Source organism: Pungitius pungitius, chromosome 6, assembly GCF_949316345.1.
Source record: "Pungitius pungitius chromosome 6, fPunPun2.1, whole genome shotgun sequence".
In the NCBI taxonomy this organism is placed as follows: Eukaryota; Metazoa; Chordata; class Actinopteri; order Perciformes; family Gasterosteidae; genus Pungitius; species Pungitius pungitius.
In genome coordinates, this window is record NC_084905.1 from 4,286,868 (window position 1) to 4,306,928 (window position 20,061).

The 20,061-nt window shown below is 43.3% G+C and overlaps 1 protein-coding gene across 1 annotated transcript in view; it reads right to left on the reverse strand.

Moving 5' to 3' along the window:
• The window catches only part of cdh13 (cadherin 13, H-cadherin (heart)), a 230,535-nt gene that overhangs the window by 81,281 nt on the left and 129,193 nt on the right, over positions 1-20,061 (reverse strand). Inside the window, exon 8 of the mRNA XM_062562779.1 lies at positions 11,511-11,689. Within this exon, the coding sequence (XP_062418763.1) occupies positions 11,511-11,689 (179 nt within the window). The remainder of the gene's footprint in view (positions 1-11,510; positions 11,690-20,061) is intronic.

The window sequence follows — 20,061 nt, forward strand, 5'->3', positions numbered from 1 at the left end:
TACTGCCTCCTTATTGAGGGTCTTCTATTTGCAATTCATGTCATAGTTTATATATTATCACCAATTTCTAGGTATTTTGGTTGGATGGAACTCTTCTCAAAAATGTACGTCAGTTGTAAGTTGTAGTTCTAACTGGTGTGTAAAAAAAACATGGTGTTTTTGGATGGCGTGGCTGAGGCCGACAACAGTCAACAATAAACCCGGGTAATGATAAACTGGATCTTAATTGGCACAGAACGTTACAGTATTACGGTAGTTCAGTAACGCAGTCCTGTTCAAATCACGTCAGGTCACCACGCATGCGCGATCGCTTCTGACAGACAGGAGGCTGGTCATGTTTTTGGCTCATGTGGATTTGTTTCGCGGTATGCAGCGCTGTTGTTGCGTTGACTGAAAAGTAACTCGCGAGCCGAAAAAGTGTGGGGACCCCTGCGTTAGACTGCAGGCAGCAGCGCTCCCCCCCCACCCCACAGTGACGGTCCACACACCATAAAATTAGGGAGAAAAGGGTTCCCTAATCCTTGTTTTTGATGTTTATATTTATTATGTCAAGGTGTAGTCCCGGATATGTCATTTCAATGCATAAGGCTGTTTGGGACTCCAATGAACAGTGAAGACCGTTTTATGGTTTGGTTCTTCTTCATCCTCTATTTGATTTCGGGGCTTTGGGAAGAGTAGTCCATGTATGCTGATGAGTTGCCACATCACAAGATTCTCTAATGATGGCGAATAGAATTTTTGAGAGCCAGAGATAATGTAATGTCCCTTTAGAGACCAAACGGGGCTGTGGGTCACCAAGTTAATGTGTCTGCTTCATTAGATCAAATATACTAAGCCATCGGGACAGCAAGAGTTTATTTTCCTCATTTCATTTTTAGGATCATCGACTACTCTCTTCTTCTACTTTCTTCCACTTTCTCAGTTTAAATAAAGAAATGATATATTTGCGTGCGTTTGTTTTGGTACATAGTGGGTTTGTGAGTGACATGCATTCTCTTTCCTTCTATCGGGGTGCTGCTCTTATCGTTGCGGCCCAGAGGCCACGGGACTTATCGGGAAAACGTTCATCCAAGCGGGTCACTGCCAGAGACGCTGCGTGACAGCTGGACTTTGGCTTCAACACAAACACCCGTCCCCAGGAACGCTTTCAGAAAAAAAACTCAACTAAAATATTGGAAAAAAAATATTTATTTCACATAAAAAAAAACTTCAGAGAAGGTATCCGTGGCGACTGCCTCACATGGTGCTTTGCAGAGCCAAAAGCTTGGTGAAGCACAGGATGGGCCTCCACTGTATCTCCAGCTTTCAGAGACCAGGGAGTCTCAGTGGCCCTTTGAACAGAAGCCATTATGTTCAAAGTATTTTGGAACTCATTGGAAACATTGCTTTAAAATGCACACACCAGTGTATTGTAACATAAAATGAAAAAGGTTTAAACCATGCAACCATGAAAGAGGTTTAGCTGTTAATATCTGAGATGAGCAATCATGAGTTCTTAAAGGAAGCGTTCGATCAAGATTTTGGGGAAATATGCTTATTAGCTTTTCTTGCATAGAGTTAGGCAGGAAGATTGAATTACTCTCATATGTGTATTGTCAATATGTGGCTTCAGCAAACAGCAAGTTAGCTTAGCAATAAACACTAAAGTTATCCACACAAAACACAATCTGACTGCCAGCACCTCAAAAGCTGAAAACTCCACAAATGAGATCGGTTTTGGTAAATCTATGAAAAAATACCCTCATGATTTCATCACTCCAAAGTATTGAACCTTTCTATTGCTTTGCGAAAAACAAAATATATCATATTTGGATCAGTTCAGGCATCCTCTCGGAATATAGAGATGCCCAAAATAAAATCGACATCAATGTAGCTGACAGGCAGTATTGATCTTTTCCTATTTATTTATTTGGCACACTGATTTTGTAGAGTTATTTCAGAGGTTTCCTGTGGGATTCCGCTGAAAACATTGCAAGCAGACATCTAAGACAGAACAAACCAATCATTTCTTTGTATTATTGTCCGGGGAGAATTGTGTGAGAGAGAGAAAGATGGAGAGATTGAGAGATGTGGGGCGTCCAAATTAAAAACCAACTCTGAGACTGTAGCATTGACTGGCAACAAACAGATTAAACAAGATTAAATGGAAAGTGACAGGAGAGAAGGTTTAACCCCTGATTTCCCAACTGCATTCAAACAAGTAGAAGTGAATTTACAGAATCCTACTGTTGGGCTCCAAAAGACGAATTACAGTACGGCCGTGGTCAATGCCAGCTTCCTCCTCTGAACAAAACACAACTTTAAAACACAAATCCGAGCTGCAAGCGACTAACACTGAAGGAGGGGCTATTCGGAGGGATCTGTGCACTGCGGCTATACGGCCAACTAAAGGGAGAGGAGCTTCGTGTTTCCTGAAGCAGAGACAATGAACCATTCTAAATTTCACCAGCCGGTAGAAAGCAGGCACGGAAGAACGGACCATACGAAATACTGAGCACGAAACTTTTCCAATCAATGCGCTTTCTGGTGGAGACAGGGTGAAATTAATTTCCCCCCCCCCCGAAGGGGCCTCTGTAGCGGGGCGGTTCACTGGAGAGTAAGAGCTGTTGACAAATACTCTTTATCGTCAGGTCAATGAGGATGGAGAAAAATGGGGGGTGAAAGAGAGGGAGCGGGGGCGGACATCAGCGGGACGTCTTGTGAAGAATGAGACAGCACGGGGGGGGGGGAGGGGGAGGGAGGGAGTAGACGGAGAGAGAGGCTAAAGTGAGGGAAAGAGCGATCAAGGGTTAGGTAAGAGTGTTGAAGCATTCTCCAAGTGTGATGGCCATCGCCAGGAACCTCCCTGACGTTCCCTCAAGCCCTCGATTTTTTTTCCCTCCGAGCGGCGAGCAGTCGTCCTTCGCTAATTATTCCGCACTCCACCTGCACGCCTCGGCCTGCTTGTCACTCTACTTCATCTCTCTGTTCTCAGGTCTCACCCCTCCTGTCCTTTCCTCCCTCCTTCTCTCCGCTGCACTTTCAATAGCTCCTTAGGACCCAGGAAAGTCAGAGCTCTGTTTCTCGTAGATTACTCCTGAATTTTGAAAAGGTCTTGTGTGTTGTTTCTTTTTTAATTCTGTATGCAGTGATTAGAGTTAGCCGATATTTAATATGTCCCATCCTTTGCCATTTTACATTTGTTTGTTATTATGAGAAGCCTTCAAGGTTGCAGTCAAGAGACTAACACCATTTTGGAGAACGATACAAACTAAGGGTTTACTAAGCATTATTAAGGAATTTTCCTTCTTTATTTTTTATGGTTTCTTAATGAGCATACTCATACATATTGAATATTGATATATTTCATAACAGTTTCATAACTAAGAAGGGCTACATGTTAAGTGAGAATCATCCAGTCACAAATGAAACAAAAACGGCCATGTTTGCCAACCATTTTACATTACATTACATTAGCAAAATGAAAAGATTGGGAATTTAAGTAAAAAAACAGTAAATAAAGTAAATCAAGTGGTGTAGGAGTGTCGGCGGGATCCAGCTACTTGGTGTTAGACATAATCAATAGACAAAGGCAGAGATGCAGACCTTGCGTCACTGGCATTCTCTATATATTTGAATCCCCATTACCTTTGTCAAAGAAGACAGTATTCAAAAATGTTAACAGACAATTTGTGATGGAAAGATTGATTCCCCCTTTTAAGGAGGTACCGTTGCACAGTTTATTCAGCAGCACAGCACCGTAACGTTTGATTTCGCCCTCTTGATGAGAGGTAATTTTCTTGACAAACAAACTTTTCCATCATCTGCCAGCGTCTTAAGTTCTACACTTTGAACAGAATGTGTCTCTACCCCTGTGCCACACGGAAAATACTTAATGGATGTTTGAATAGTCATTACAGCACTCCGGGATACAGAGCAGAGAGTCACGGAGCGGTGGAAAACCACAAAGCAGATGACTGATGTGATTTCAATTGCTCACGAGTGAACATTACTTTCTTTTAACAACAAAAGAAAAATGAGTTCAGTCTAAAAGCACTAAGTATGAAAGCCAATAATATAGCAGAAAACTTTTTGCCAAGTAAATTTGCAGTGCAGTGGCCTAACATTCATCTTGGGAGAGACTACAGCCTGCATGTTGTAGCCGTAGCTTCTCTGTGCTTTTTTGACAAATAGTAGCTGTGTTTGTGCACGTGAACAAGCCCCGTCGGCCACGCTGAGAAGGCATGGTACTACATCCGGGGTCTCCCGCCAGGTGCACGGTGTTGGCGCCGCACGGCCCCTGTGGCGTGCAGTGTCAGCGCACGGGGCTTATCCAGGCGCGCTTTTGCAGAGACGTTTCCATTTGAAGGGCGTGCGAAAAGAGAGGAGCCCTAATGCGTCAAATAGTTAAAAGACTCTGAATCATTTTCATCATCAAATATTATATAAGTTGGCCACATCTGTCAAGCATTTTTTTTATTATTGATTTTATTACTTTCTTAAAGGTCTACCGAATTGGAAAACATTGAATAGTTGCTCTCAGAATAATTTTTCTCTAATAGACTCCGACATCTCTCGATTGTTTTATTCTATTCTTAAACTTCCTTGCCAATTCCTCTTGGTTTCTTAATGTCCAAATATGTCTCATTTCCCCTTTTTATTTCATTTTTGTCTGACTCATCTCATCCAACCATACTTTCACCACGCGGTTCTCTCTGGTCCCAGGCTTTCATTGACTTCTGTCAGTAAGACTCATTTACAGCAACGGAGAAAAAAAACGAGATTCACCACACACACTTTTACCCACAATGCCCAGGGGACTCAATTTGTCTTGAGAAATGCGCTGCCTAAAAAAGGGAGAAAAAAAAATATGATTGACACCTCTAACCTTCATTGGGATGTAATCTTCATCTTTAGCACTCGGAGATCTAATTAATTAGGGGAAATCTCATTTCCTCACTAATGCAACTGGACAGAGGCATGATAGAAGAGGGAGAGAAGGGAGGAGGGGAAGGATGGAGAGATGGAAGGAGGCGGAGGAGGAGGATAGGAAGGATTCAGATGGAAGGACGGAGAAACATATGTCATTGATGCCTGTGAAAGGAGTCCACTGTGTTCATTTCAGGGAAGAACAAGAGAGCGCGAGGTGGTTGGTTTCAGCCCAACTACCCCGTGCCGATGACAGCTCCCAACGCCCTGGCTACCTGCCATCACACGAGGAGACGCTGCAGAAACACTCCTTTTAATGGGATCTCTTGGTAATGTACTCGAGTGGTAGCCTTTCTTTCCTGTGTTCGGGCCCATAGTCTATAGTGTGTTTTGAGGGAGTGTTGTCCAGTTAGTTTGTGTTCTTGCTGTCCAGCAAACAATTGAGTGTCACCTGAAGTAATTCACCCATGTTGTGTCGCTCAAAAATACCAATAGTTTGAACATTAGAGCTGTATTCATGTACCATACCGTAGATCTTACCGTGACTAAACTGTTTTTTCTCATAATAAGTGTGTGAACAGAAGAAAAAATATGCCTAAAATGAGGCCAAAGTACAGGCCTTAATGAACGCTCTTGTGTGAGCGCTGGTGTGCCCTATACACTATTCCATTTACTGCCTATTGTTTAAACTCTGATCAGCAACTTGCATGACTGGATTAGGGGTTGAGGTTTGAGATTTCACATTTTAAACCAATCTGAAGTGAAATAATTTCACCTCAGCCTGCAGTAATAGCTTGTCCCTCTGCCTATGCATTCTACACATATAGGCTGATTTATTCTTGAGAGATGAGATGCAATATTTTTTATTTATTTCTAAAAGAAGAGTACCTGAAGACCTTTAGATTTCATTAATAAAGATAAGATAATGTCTTTGTTATGTATGTGATGTATGTAAAATATAGACCTCACTTCAATTCATTTTAGCAGATGGTGAGAAATATATGCATTATTGAGAGCACTAGAGACTAACAGCACACACACACACACACACACACACACACACACACACACACACACACACACACACACACACACACACACACACACACACACACACACACACACACACACACACACACACACACACACACACAAATGTGTGTACATAACGCACAAACAAATGTAAATCAATCTCAGCAAATCTATCAATTTAAGGTTGATAACTAGATGGTGCCCACCCCCTCCCACCCATTTGCCACAGCACAGGGGTATAGGATGCAAACTTAAGTTCAAAATGACCTCACAGCATCAGACACTTTGCACAGGAAGCAACAAGTTATAGAAAAAATATATTTGGTATCAACTTTTTCTGAAGAGTAGAAAGACCTATGAATATATTTCACACCACTTGGTTTTAGTTTGTTTATACACACGGGCTGTAGTGCATTTACAGTATATACTGAAGGTCTTGATGCTCTCAGTTCTTGTAGGTATACGCCGCTATCTTAAAATTACTTCCACATAACTCTGAGGCACAGATATGGTTGAAAGAGCCTCTGGCTCAAGTGCCTGCGGTTACTTTCTTGTTGCTATGAATAAAATCCCTGTGCCGTCGCTAAACTGATTACCAGCCGCGCCGCAATCTCTTCACCCTCGAACCTCCTTGATCCTCACTTCCCCGTTTAGCCGGCGACTTGAGGCTGCGTCTGAGCGCGTGTCGCACGCCCCTCTGATCGTTTCCTTCGTCTCGTCGGCCACCTCAGAGGCTGCCCTGAAACCGCTTCACACCGGCTTGCCATGCCTCCCTTTCTGCTTCTGGCTCTCCTCAACTCTGACCGTCCTCACATGCGTCTCACACCACACAGCTCATCTACTCACACCTATCCAATCTAAAGATCATAATAGCAGGATGAAAGGGAGTTGATAAACTGAAGTGCACATCAGATCTGCTGTAATGAAATCTTATCAATGTGTTCGCCCCGCTGTATGATTTGCATATAAATGACATAATATAATAAGTCTCTCCGGCCTCTACCTGGGAGGAGTAAATATCTCTCTGCTTTGTCTCATTGCCGTGACGCGCGGAAACAAGACGCTAATTGAAGAGAGGAAAGCATCTTTATGTGACGACTGACATTCAATTATGCTTGGGAGATCAGATTAGGTGGTGCCCCCAGAAATGTTGAAAACAACATTTTGCAGAGCGGCGACTGTGAAGGCAGCCGAGGATGTAATTTGAATGACTGCGAGAGGCCTGGGCTGAATGGCGCTGCTCTGAATAGAATCACTGTGCTATGACCTGCGAGTAATTGGATGTCCAAAGTGAGGTGTTGACAGAGAAGGGGAGGCGAGGCTGATGGAAACAAAGAAAGTGATGGACACTGAAACGGGGAGACAAAGAGGGAAAATAAATGTCAGAAAATCAGCGAGGAGACAATATGTGTACCGGGTCCGGCGACAAGTTTACAGTGAAAAAGGCGGAAATAATCACAACAATGAGAGCAGAGAAAGTGATTGCGGTTTTCCACCACGTGGAAACTGCCAAAGCTTCAGTTGTCACTGACAACACAGCACAGCGCACAGGCGAGTAGCCACGCTGGCTCCCCAGCCAAATAAGCCATTAGGCAGGATAAGCTTTCTTATCAGCCAAACGCTGTCGGGTAGCACACTGCCAAGGTCACACCAAACAAACACCCGGGTCACTTTGCTTACATCCACCCATTACATTGTATAACGGTGATCAGAGATCATTGTGTTCATCTATTCATCTACATGTCAATCTGGATTTTCTCCCGTTGAGCGGAACAGAGCAGGTGATGTGAAGCAAACACATTTACACTGCAGGCAAATGGAAGCTAGGTCCTGAGTATAATGCTGACGGACAAGGTGCGTGCCTCAGCTATGAATAGAGCCCGTCCTGGTTATGGTTTATGTATACAGTAAAACACACTGCATACAGTCTTGTCAGGTTTTCAAATGAAATATATTTTTTTCTCCCTACAAAGATTGTTCAGAGCTGCTATTCGATTTGAAAGTCACCTTCAGGTAAAAAGTCACAAAAAAAAAAGAAGAAATAACTATTGTAGTGTATTGGTTGTTAAAATGTGCTTTCTGTCTGACAGGGAAAACAATGCCTTTAACAAGCTCTCACAATACATCTCCACAGATGGAGGGAAAAAATAACAAAACTGAACAGAGCATGAAAAGAGACATATGTGAGTTCACCTGTTTGGATATAAATATGCCAAATCCACAAACCACACATAAACAGACGCACATACACAAATGCACGTCCATTGTATCTCCATGTAATTCCCCTTTGTAGAACATGGAAGGTGATGGAGGGGTCGGCCGACTCCATCGATTGGCTATCCTTAGCACTGACAGCTTCCAGATTGGCCAAAGAGCATTAGAGAGTCAGAAAGTCACACTGCCATTAGCAGGGTGTCCTCTCTGGTTACAGTCTGTCTGCGCACAAACACTCCGTAGACTCAAATAGATCACAAAGATTGGTGTGTGTGTGTGTGTGTGTGCGGATGTGGCGTCGGCAGATGGCTGTGCTCATGACTAGGGAATGTGATCGCTCTATTACTGCAGCAGCTTTAAATATATTCTGTCCAAGTTCAAGCCAATAACATCAGCTCTCTACTTTACATTTTCTTTTTACTGTGTGCTATTAGCTCTCAAATCACCTCATTTTTGTCCCGACAACAAGGCATGCTTTGCACATCTGTTTGCGTGTGTCTCTGTATGCTGGTATATTGGTATTTACCATGTCATCATGGCAGTACAAATCACAAAATATGAATTATGTACATGTTTATTTGAAGATCCATGCTGGGTAAAGCTGCTGTATTGGAGTCATATGACTAGACCTAAACAAAATAAGAGGAGCCGTGTTATATTTGGAGACCACAGGAATGTTATTGACTTTGCTGTGCATTGATGAGCCCACGGCGCTGTCTGTGGTGCTGAAGTAGCAGACGGGTTTGTAACAGGGGCCATTTCTCTGAAGTCATGCAATTTGCGTGTAAAAAGGGGTGTAAAAAATGTAGCAACTGCCTGCTTTGGATGCCTTTGTGATGGAAGAGGCTGAATTAACACATCTGTTAATCAAGGCTCACACAAACATGATTCCTGTCTGTCTCTCAGAATGATAACATGACCTCTCACAGACATTCAAGCTGCCATATACTTGTCTTCGCACAGGTCACATCTCTGATCTGGCATCTTTTAATCACAGGTAGTGTAGTTCAGGCGTGTGGTATCTATACTGCACAGCCTCAGCTCACTCTCCGATGTTCCAAGATAACAGGGGAAGATGGACAGTTTTGTCAAGTCGATGGATTTCTTCTAACAGCGCTGGGATGATTAGTGGACATCTTATAAATGTTTTCAGAGGAAGATATGAACTTTGTCTTTTGAAGCAAAAAAATGGCCACATCCCCTCAGCAATATTGGCTGTCAAAACAGCCTACAATTGATCCAACAGCATTGTGTGTCAGGACAATATCAAACAGTGAGGGGAAACTTGCCCAAATTGAAATGAGCTGAAAAACTCATATCAAGACCAGATTTTACACCAAAGAGAAAACATCAGAGGGGAAATCAAACAGATTTCCATGGGACAAAATTGATTTTCCAATTTCCACAGGGTTGCTTCTTTCTTCTGGTGAGACGTCTATCCAAATTCACTCAGCTCTGCCAAAAGTTTCTGTCTCTGTCAAATATATTCTGCATGCATATGCTGGACACAGCGTCTCAAAAATGTATATGTGTACTGCCTGACAGATGCAATGGATATGTGACATGCCAGAGCCATATTTATGAGAATGTGCTAAAGTGGCTGGGCTTAAATCCCTTCAGAGCCAGGCGAGTACAGTTTAGAACTTATGCCTGTTGCACTTCCATCTGGCTCTGCTGACTAAAGAAATAATACTTCTTTCTCTATTTCTATTTTAAAGAGATGCTGCACTGCAGCTGGACTACTGCTGAAATCCCAGAGGGCATTTTTTGAAAAACCCAGCACACTAATAAATAATGGCGTGTTAGAGGGGGAATAGATACATACAATATAAAGACAACATGGCGTTTCGGGCTCATACAGCTGCTAGGTGGCCACACATGTCATGGTCTAGAAACTGAAAATGCTTCAAAAAGGATTTCCATATGAAAGATGTGTGTCTTTGTTTGTCTGTGGAGAACACAAATTAAATAACATTGCAAAAAGAGTACAGAGAGAAAGACTAATCAGAGAGGTCTTTGTTTCAGCAGTGATAAGAGAATTTCTTAAGCTTCATCATCCTATTGTGTGTGGTAGGACACACCTTTTATTAAAAGACCGATGTTTAAAATAAAACTCGACACAACAGATATTTCATTTATAGACTTATATATCCATATATATATCTATATATATATACAGATATACATACCAGGCTTTTGCAGGTGACATAATTTTAGGTTAAGTTATCCTACTCCTCGCAACCCCCTCTGGAGCCAATAAAGGCCTCATACAACTTTTAGTTAACATCTAAAATCCCAGGCAGTTCTCGTCAAACTCAAGAAACCCAGCAGCCCAAAGGTTAAAGAGGTAATAACAAAAGAAATCTCCATATATCTGTGTCATAAACAGATGGAAATCGTAAAAGAACAAATGTGCAATCAGCTCCTTCCAGACAGATCACAAAAATAATCAACTCAAAATAGTGTTATCTGAAGAAAAATCAGAAAAAAATCAGTGTGGCCACTACCTAGGGGGTGTTTGTTAAATCAGCTGTGTGAGTGAAATAATTTTGACTCCAGTGTGAATCAACCAACTTGGAGAGACAAACTCACTCAAGTCTCTTGTCTTGTGGACTTTGTAGGAGTTGAAGAAAAGGGATCGGAGATGTATGGAGGAGTACGAATTGCTTTTTTTTTCTTTCTTCGTTTCATGGATCTTTTGAAAAATCCTTAATGTGACATCTTTCAAAAGGCTCACTATCGCGGCGTAGTTCCCTTGAAACATTCAATCTGTCAATCGCATCAGAAGAGCAGCACCGGCAGTGCTCAGTGCATTGATTACACTACATCTCATTTCACGTACTTTTAATCAATTACACCTCTATCAAACGGTTTTACTGTAGCCCGGGGAGCGGCTCATCGGGCCGGTAAGCCGCCGTGGTACCAGCAGTTCCGGATGGGAGGTTTTCAGCCGGCGCTTGTTGGACACCGCCAGAGGAGTGTGTCCCGCCTCAATTAAACTATGCGCTAAGTGTCTGACAACAGCTAATATTCCTCTTCCACCGGCGAACCCAATCGATGTTCTGGCTTTCGCTGCGCTGCTGAAAAAGCAATCATCCCGTTGTCTCGCTCCGCTCAGACGGGGGAAAATGGAGAGACTCTCATCTGGCCCGTGCGCCCGCTCGCTGGAATGCATCAGCGCCTAATCTCACAAACGCACACATACCGTACGCACACGCTTTCTCCGCCCTGATCACCGGCATCGTTGATGGCGGGTTTAAAAAGAGTCGATGCACCGCGGGAAAATGGGAGGCTTTCGGGAGAATAACCATCGCACGCTTTTTAAACATTTGCACACGGTTGACAGGTCAACCCACCTCTCTGTCAAGTAACTTGTTGGAGATGATGGTCACAATGTCGCCCCTTTCCGCGTCGATGTAGAACATGTTGGGGGACGGCTTGTCCGGAGACTGCCTGACGATGTTGTAGCGCAGCACGGCGTTGTCTGTGCCGGGGTCGTCTGCGTCGAGCGCTGTCATCCTCATCACCGTGGTACCTGAAGCACACGCAGACGGAAGGGGGTTAGGGTCTGGACTCAAAGGGAGGGAATCCAATTCAGGATTTTAGAAGACTAAAAACACTTTTGGCTATTTGGATTCTAGAGTTTTTCTCATGGTGTTATCAAAATACTATTTGATTGTTTGAAATCAAATCAAAAAAAGTTGAGATAGACTGTTTCTAAAGGTATGCACATTTTGACATTTGTCGTTTCATAAGCTTTACATTCCGAAACTTTTTAGATTCTTAATACATTTCAACTTTCAATTAGTGGTTCATGCTAACACAGCCATTAACGCCAACACGGGCTGATATTTCACACCAATGGTTATTATGATATGCATTGTGTTTGGGGGTCTAAAATGAGAGCAATCATAGCAGCAGATGTTCGAAAAGAGCAATTTCAAACTACTAACAGCCCCTTAAAAAGTTAGCCTATCCAAATGATGTGTTTTCAGCTCAAGCGGCACGGTGCATTCGATTTGTTAACAGGAACAAAAATGGAAATCTTGCGCGCCGCAGCTGAGCTGAAATAGGAGACACCCTCGACCTTTAATCTCTCCCTCCTGTCAGGGACGAGTCTCTGGCACAGATTTAGCGGGGCCCACTCCATCCACGCAGACCCGTGTGTGCACATGCAAATGCATGGATGTGTGCCCCGTGCACTCGCACACATGCAGATACACCATTCAGAAGCGACACGATCTGAAGTGCATTTCATTTTTCCATTGCGGGGCAGAAGTGTATCTCTGGCCTGTCCTTCATGTTGTTGCTGTCACCAGCCTCCAGTCAAGACAAAGCTGGCTGAATACCTCCTCCATTTGTTTAATAAGCTTAAAGTTTGACTCGCTCTCTCAGAGAGATACGTGACTGCATTCTGATGAGACTGTGCGCTACCGATACAGATGGATACGTCTGAAATGTAGAACTGATGAGTATGTGTGTGTGTGTGTGTGTGTCTTTGAAATTTGAATTGATATCTACAAAAGGTTGGCTGGCATTTTCATTTTTCCTCTTAAAAAAAAGGATACCCAGTAGATTTGGACATAATTAAATGATACAACTAATCGATGTTGATGATTTACCTTGATTACAGCTAATTATTTTGTAAAATAATTAAGCCCTCCGCAGCTTAATGCGTTTTGTGACAACAAACTGGTGATTTCTTACATTCTCCTAAGCACCAAATCAAAGCGCTGGGCTCCATGGCTCATAAACATCCATCTCTTTTTATGCTCCTCCGTAATACACCACGGCGCTTTGCCACAGTGCATTAGCCAAACTATTCAAATAAGACACAAAAGGGCTACTGGAAAATATGCAAAGTCTACATTAAATGCTAATGGCTTGGTTCGGCAAATGGTTAGTCCAGTTGAAGGTAATGAGGGGCAGAGAGGTGTGGGTTTTATCCTCTTGGCATTTGCACTTGAAGGTGAACCACTAATGGTTAAGTAAACCAGTAATCTTTCCTCTGCAGAATAATTACACAGTCCCATCTCCTCCATTACCTATACTCTGTTCCACTTCACACCTCGGGGGCCACACTGTCAGTGAGGACTCGGCGGGCCGGCGCACAAACACGCGCCGTTTTACATACCGACTGGCAGCAAATTAGTGCTAAGGCACGATGACTGAATTGATTATCCTGAACAGATCTCAATAAATGACGTTCTCACTCCGCTGGCTCACAAAGGTGCCTTCCAATGTGACGCAATCGTATGACATGTCTTATATGATATTGCAGTGCCCCTCTCGATCCTCACGGTCTTCATCAGATCCCATAATTCCACTCACAGATGGCCATAATGTAACCAGCAAGCACTCTGTGGGTCCAGGACACAACGCGGTGTCGGCATACAGCATCTCGCGTGCTGTAAAGGGACAATGGGGCTGGGCATCACTGACACCGATGTCGCTTGTGTTTAATCCTAACACGGCGTCGTGCCGGCGGGCCCCGGGCGAGGACTCGCCTCCCTGTCCCCTCGGACTCAGCCTGTGGCGGGACCTGAGGTCCAATCGATCTGAATTACATTGGACGGTGGGATGGATGCGAAGGTGCAGCACTGCCATTAGCCTAGCTATCATTCAAACCCACATGCCCCTACAGCGTGGACTGTACGAGGAGAAAAGTGATGCAATCACGGTGGAGAGGGTGGAGAGAGTCTCTGTAAACACACTTTCTGTCAAGCTACCGCGTAATGCGTTGAACATGTGCGTCGCTCCAAAAACCCAAAGAGGGAGAGAAGGACTATGAGGTGAAAACATCATTCGATGTACGATTCACTCAGAAAACCAAAGCACACACAGATACACACGTGGTGGATTGATTTCGTCACACGGGCTGGTGAGACACGGCGCTGCTGCCTGGAGCGAACTCCTATATCTTTCACTGACACCGAGGGAAATCAGTGGGGGAGGGGGGGGGGGGTGGCAGATCTGTGGGTGCCACCAAGGAAATGACACAGTGTGAAGAGACAAGATGAAGCAAAAGAGCAAAGTTGATTTTATAGATTTTTTTTTTAGAACAAGGACGAATGTGAGGATAGTGTGTGTTTTTATGTGCTCACACACACACTGTGTATGTATGTAGCCACATGAGTGTGAGGCATTGTCGTTTATTTTAAACTCATTCAAAACGTACGCTGGATGTTAAAAAAGCTGAAATGGGATTTTCTATTAATCAAACTCAAATGAGTGAGAAGAGCTGACCCACTCGATTCCCAGGTGTGAATGAGATCAAAGAGATCAAAGACACCATCAGCCCATTTGTGAAATATCCATTGTCGTTTTTTTCTAACTTTATTGAGGATCTGGCACAACGCAGCGTTAGCGTTGCCTCTCTGATCATCGCCATCCACCACGGAATTACTATCACGACGCTGCCCGTCTGACCGGCGCAGAACCTCCAGGTGGCTACGAGGCAGCGCGGGGTGGGACGATGCCCTCGGTGAGGGAGGTGCACGCCGTATATTAATGAAAGACGTTAGGGTATAATTTGTGTACATGCGCGAATGTGTGTGTGTGTTTGTGTGTGTGTCTGTGTGAATGTGAGTGGGGAATTATGCGCTCTCTGGGGACCATCACCTTATCCGAAAGGAGCGGTTCGTGTGTCCCTATGAACCTGAGGGCCGTTTTCTGTGGAGCCTGGTGGGTCCGTGTACCTTTTGATCGTCCCAGACTAGAGGTCTGCTAATTTATGGAAAATCTCTCGCCCATACAGCGGCAGCTTCCAAAACACATCCTGACATAGTGAGTGGGCAAAGCAGCTGACAAGCGTGTTGAGCGCATTTTTCAGAAATCACAAACAAGAAAACAACACATTATTGTTGAGTCCTTGCCACCAACCACTGAACTAGCATTCGGCCCGTGTTAACCCTAAAGGCCACACCCAGGTGTAAAAAGTAGCCGGTTTACTTTCATCTGCTCTCCAAGTTGGTTGAATTCTGCTTAAAAGAGAATAACTTGGACAACATAGGAAGCTGTAATACATTTTTCGTCACAATGCATTGTTGATGAAACACCTATTCAAGAGAAATTGGGAGGCAGAATGGGACTTCTGGGAACTTTTGGAGCTGAGAATGTCAACTGTTCTCGAGCTCCGCTGCACGGAAAATGCATTTGAGCTGATCAGCATTGAGCTCCCTCCCCAATGCAGTTCACCCATTCTTTCTGCTCAGCCCCTATCCTGACGCTATAGGATGAATAGATAAATACGGTGCATTTGTGCTAGTGGTTGTGCTTATGCATAGTTTACAAGCGTAGATTGACAGGGGGACGGTTAATGCTTTCATCACCGCGTAGCAGTGACACGTTTGCTCATTAGAATATAAATGACCGGCTAATGAGAGAATAAATAACGCAAAAGTTAATGAACAGAAGAACCTGCAAAACAACTCTTCTATCTAAACAATGACAATCACAGCTTGGTAATGAAATCACTGATAATTGAACAAAAGTTAATTGAATTGTATTAAGTAATTTGAGATAGCGGGACAAAGACTGGGAGCGGATAGTGCTTAAGACCCTGCAGATGTGTAGACATTTTTTTGAAGGGGCGATCCGCTTTTACGGTATTTCGACCAATCTTTTTCACCCTAAATGTCACCATTCACACCAATCCATACACTGAAGGTACAGCTTGTGAGAGCAATTCGATGTAAAGCGACTTGCCAAACACTGACCTGGAATAGTTTGTGCTCTCACTCACAACTCTTACGTCCAGTTGCAGTTCACAGAGTCCATCCAAGTTTTGCTGATGGTTATTGGCACACAAACCTAATAAAGTCCACTAAAATAGTTTTGTTGTGCGCTGTCGGTAAGTTACTGGTAAATAACTGCCCAGAACTAAACATTTGCATTCCTTGTTTTGGTAAGAATTTGCACCGTGTTTAATCATTTGTAGTGCTCAATCATTAATTCATCATTGTTTTTATTCATCTGCAAACAGTAGGATAGATATAAGATAATACATGAATCCATCTCTTTCATTTATTTAAGTCCTACTTTTTGAAATTGTATTAATTTTTTTTTTAAATCTCAGGCACTATGTTATTTTAATAATGTTTAATGTTTTTTTTGTCACTAGCCCTCCGTCCAGCATGTTCTCTCCTCTCCCACCGGCATTACGAATGCTACGAGTCCCACAGCGGAGCCAAATGTCAGGCCGGGGGGGGGGGGGGGGGGGGGGGCTAGCACAGTCCACGGAGAATAATGACCGCCTGAACCGCTTCGAATATGACTCCGAGGAGCTCCGGAGGACGGGAGAGGAGGCAAAAGCCAACGGAAGGAAGTACGACGAGAACCGAGCATGGACACAATTGCATCGTAAACAAAATCCTGACTTTTTTGTGGATTACATTTGCTCCTGACTCATCAGTCCGTGTGAACTTAGTGACTCTGTAGCCTGAGTCTATCCAAATGTTTTTACTCTTTTAATTTCATAGCAAATTTAAACAAAACATGATGATGATTTTACAAAAAACATGCTGTTATATTGTTCGTCAACCAAGTGTTTGAAATGGCTTCCGACTACGACTGCTCAGTCTGGTATAAAATATACTTTTGATTCAAATTTCGAGGCAAAGAGGCAGAAAAACAAATATCCTCAGCAAATGAATAAAACGATGCGTAAAAGAAAGTGTGTAAGGCACAGTGGAGGATCAAGAAACAATGAAATAGAGAGGGGAAGCATGTGGTTGAGGGTTAACTAAGCTGTGCACAGCACACAGTTGTAATCAGCCAACTCAATAACAACCTGTGGTTTATTGATTAAGTAAAAACTTGGGCAGCCCCACCACATGGAGCCTTCATTAAAGTAAAATGACCCTGTGTCTCTGATGCCACCAGACATGTCCAAATTCTTCATGATTTCAATGTTCTGCCAAAGTCGGAAAAAGAAGGAAAAAAGTCGTTGATCCAAGTGACAGAATATTGCATTTGTTTGGTCTTAGGCATAATTTATCATTTTGTTGTGTGCGGAAATAGACGGTAGATCATGTCCAACCGTTCCCAGCTGCAGCTTCCTTCAAGGAACGTTGGATTGATGCACAGAGGCGCTCTCCACAGGCAGACAGTGACTCTCCCCTGGGACAGACACCATCTTTATTGCTAGGCGGTGAATGGGAAGCAAGAGGCTGCAGTGGGCGGTCATATCAAATAGTAGTAATTATTTACCATTCACCTGCAGTCATTTCCGACGTATTTTCCCTTCCCTGTAAATGTGTGGGAGCAGGTTCTTTCTTCAATCCGGCGGCGGACTTATCCATGTCGATATATATGTCCTTGGGCGAGACCGCTAACCTCACGTTTCCTTCGCAGCTGTGAATGTGGTGTGAAAATGTTGTATCGTGTTGTTGCATCACTGTATGAAAGTGTGTGAGTTGGTTAATAACATGGGGGTTTTAAAGTGCTTCGAGTGGTCATAAACCTGGAAAAAAAATGTTTTTATATTAATATATTCCAGTTAACTTACCCGATCTACACTGGCCGACATATTTGCACCCGCTCAGCTGACAGGATACAAGTTTTCGGTTTACCATATCCACCTCTGTTTGTCTTCATGCTTGGCTTTAAAGGTTTTAAAGGTTAGGTCAGCTTTAATCGTGAAGAGATCCATCTTAAGACTTTGGAATATGGACTAAGGGCTCAAGCCAACTCATTAAAATTTGAGCCCCGAGGGAGATATTAAAATGAAAGATCACAACCTTTTAACGGAGGATTTGATGCTGGAAGAACGCCAACTGCTCAGAGACAGATTACACAAAAGAGACAGACAATGCGGGATTTTTTGGAGTTTAGTTAGATTATTTCCATTGGACCTGGTTTATACTATGCAGCTATTTAGACCAACGATCGGTTAGTATTCTTTTTTTTTTAATCTGTTCAAGTTAAACACAAGGAAAGGAAACACTGGAATGACTGAATGAAGGAGTATGAGAATACTCTAAACACAATAATATCATGTAAGACGTAGTTCTCCTTCCCCATCATGGAAACTTTTAGAGGTGATTTCAAGAAGGGTGTTAATATCCCCAGTAATAGTTTCAGAGAGTTAGTCAAGCAGGTTTTTTCCATCAATTTCTAACTCATCTGTTGTTCCTCTTATCTAAATCCTCCCCCCCCAGGGTCCTAAGTCATTACATGCACTGTTTAATATGAACATACACTCACCGCCCACTTTATTAGGTACACCTGTCCAACTGCTCGTTAACACTTAATTTCTAAGCAGCCAATCACATGGCGGCAACTCAGTGCATTTAGGCATGTAGACATTGTCAAGACAATCTCCTGCAGTTCAAACCGAGCATCAGTATGGGGAAGAAAGGTGATTTGAGTGACTTTGAACGTGGCATGATTGTTGGTGCCAGAAGGGCTGGTCTGAGTATTTCAGAAACTGCTAATCTACTGGGATTTTCACGCACAACCATCTCTAGGGTTTACAGAGAATGGTCCGAAAAAGAAAAAACATCCAGTGAGCGGCAGTTCTGTGGGCGGAAATGCCTTGTTGATGCCAGAGGTCAGAGGAGAATGGCCAGACTGGTTCGAGCTGATAGAAGGCCAACAGTGACTCAAATAACCACCCGTTACAATCAAGGTGGGCATAAGAGCATCTCTGAACGCACAGTACGTCGAACTTTGAGGCAGATGGGCTACAGCAGCAGAAGACCACACCGGGTGCCACTCCTTTCAGCTAAGAACAGAAAACTGAGGCTACAATTTGCACAAGCTCATCGAAATTGGACAATAGAAGATTGGAAAAACGTTGCCTGGTCTGATGAGTCTCGATTTCTGCTGCGACATTCGGATGGTAGGGTCAGAATTTGGCGTCTACAACATGAAAGCATGGATCCATCCTGCCTTGTATAAACGGTTCAGGCTGGTGGTGGTGGTGTCATGGTGTGGGGAATATTTTCTTGGCACTCTTTGGGCCCCTTGGTACCAATTGAGCATCGTTGCAACGCCACAGCCTACCTGAGTATTGTTGCTGACCATGTCCATCCCTTTATGACCACAATGTACCCAACTTCTGATGGCTACTTTCAGCAGGATAATGCGCCATGTCATAAAGCTGGAATCATCTCAGACTGGTTTCTTGAACATGACAATGAGTTCGCTGTACTCAAATGGCCTCCACAATCACCAGATCTCAATCCAATAGAGCATCTTTGGGATGTGGTGGAACGGGAGATTCGCATCATGGATGTGCAGCCGACAAATCTGCGGCAACTGTGTGATGCCATCATGTCAATATGGACCAAACTCCCTGAGGAATGCTTCCAGCACCTTGTTGAATCTATGCCACGAAGAATTGAGGCAGTTCTGAAGGCAAAAGGGGGTCCAACCCGTTACTAGCATGGGGTACCTAATAAAGTGGCCGGTGAGTGTATATGTGTATTATATCAATGTACCAACATACATTTACTGAGAATTACTGAGCAGAGACTGTTAAAGCTGCTGCGTGTTAAAATAAAAATGTTTCTGCTGTTCACAACAAAAATAGACAGATTTATAAACGTTAACTAGCCTGTCACCATGTTATTTGTGATTGTTGTGGGTGACTTGTTTATAAAAAACTGGATAAAACATTAAAGACGTGGCAAATAGCCTTGGTTTTATATCTTATTTGCATGTATCAATGTTTAAGTTGTGATTTATTTTGACAGCTACTGTGTAAAAAACATTGCATTTAATTAGTTAAAAACTCTTGTGTGTGTGTGTATCATCATGCGGTATTCTACCATCAGGTCAGTGAGTGTGTATCTCACACGGCTTTGGACTGGTATCAGAAGAGGTTTGATGGCTGGCTTGCCAATGAAGCACAACCGTTGAGCACAATTCAAAAGTTGAATCATTGCCCGGCACTCATTTATA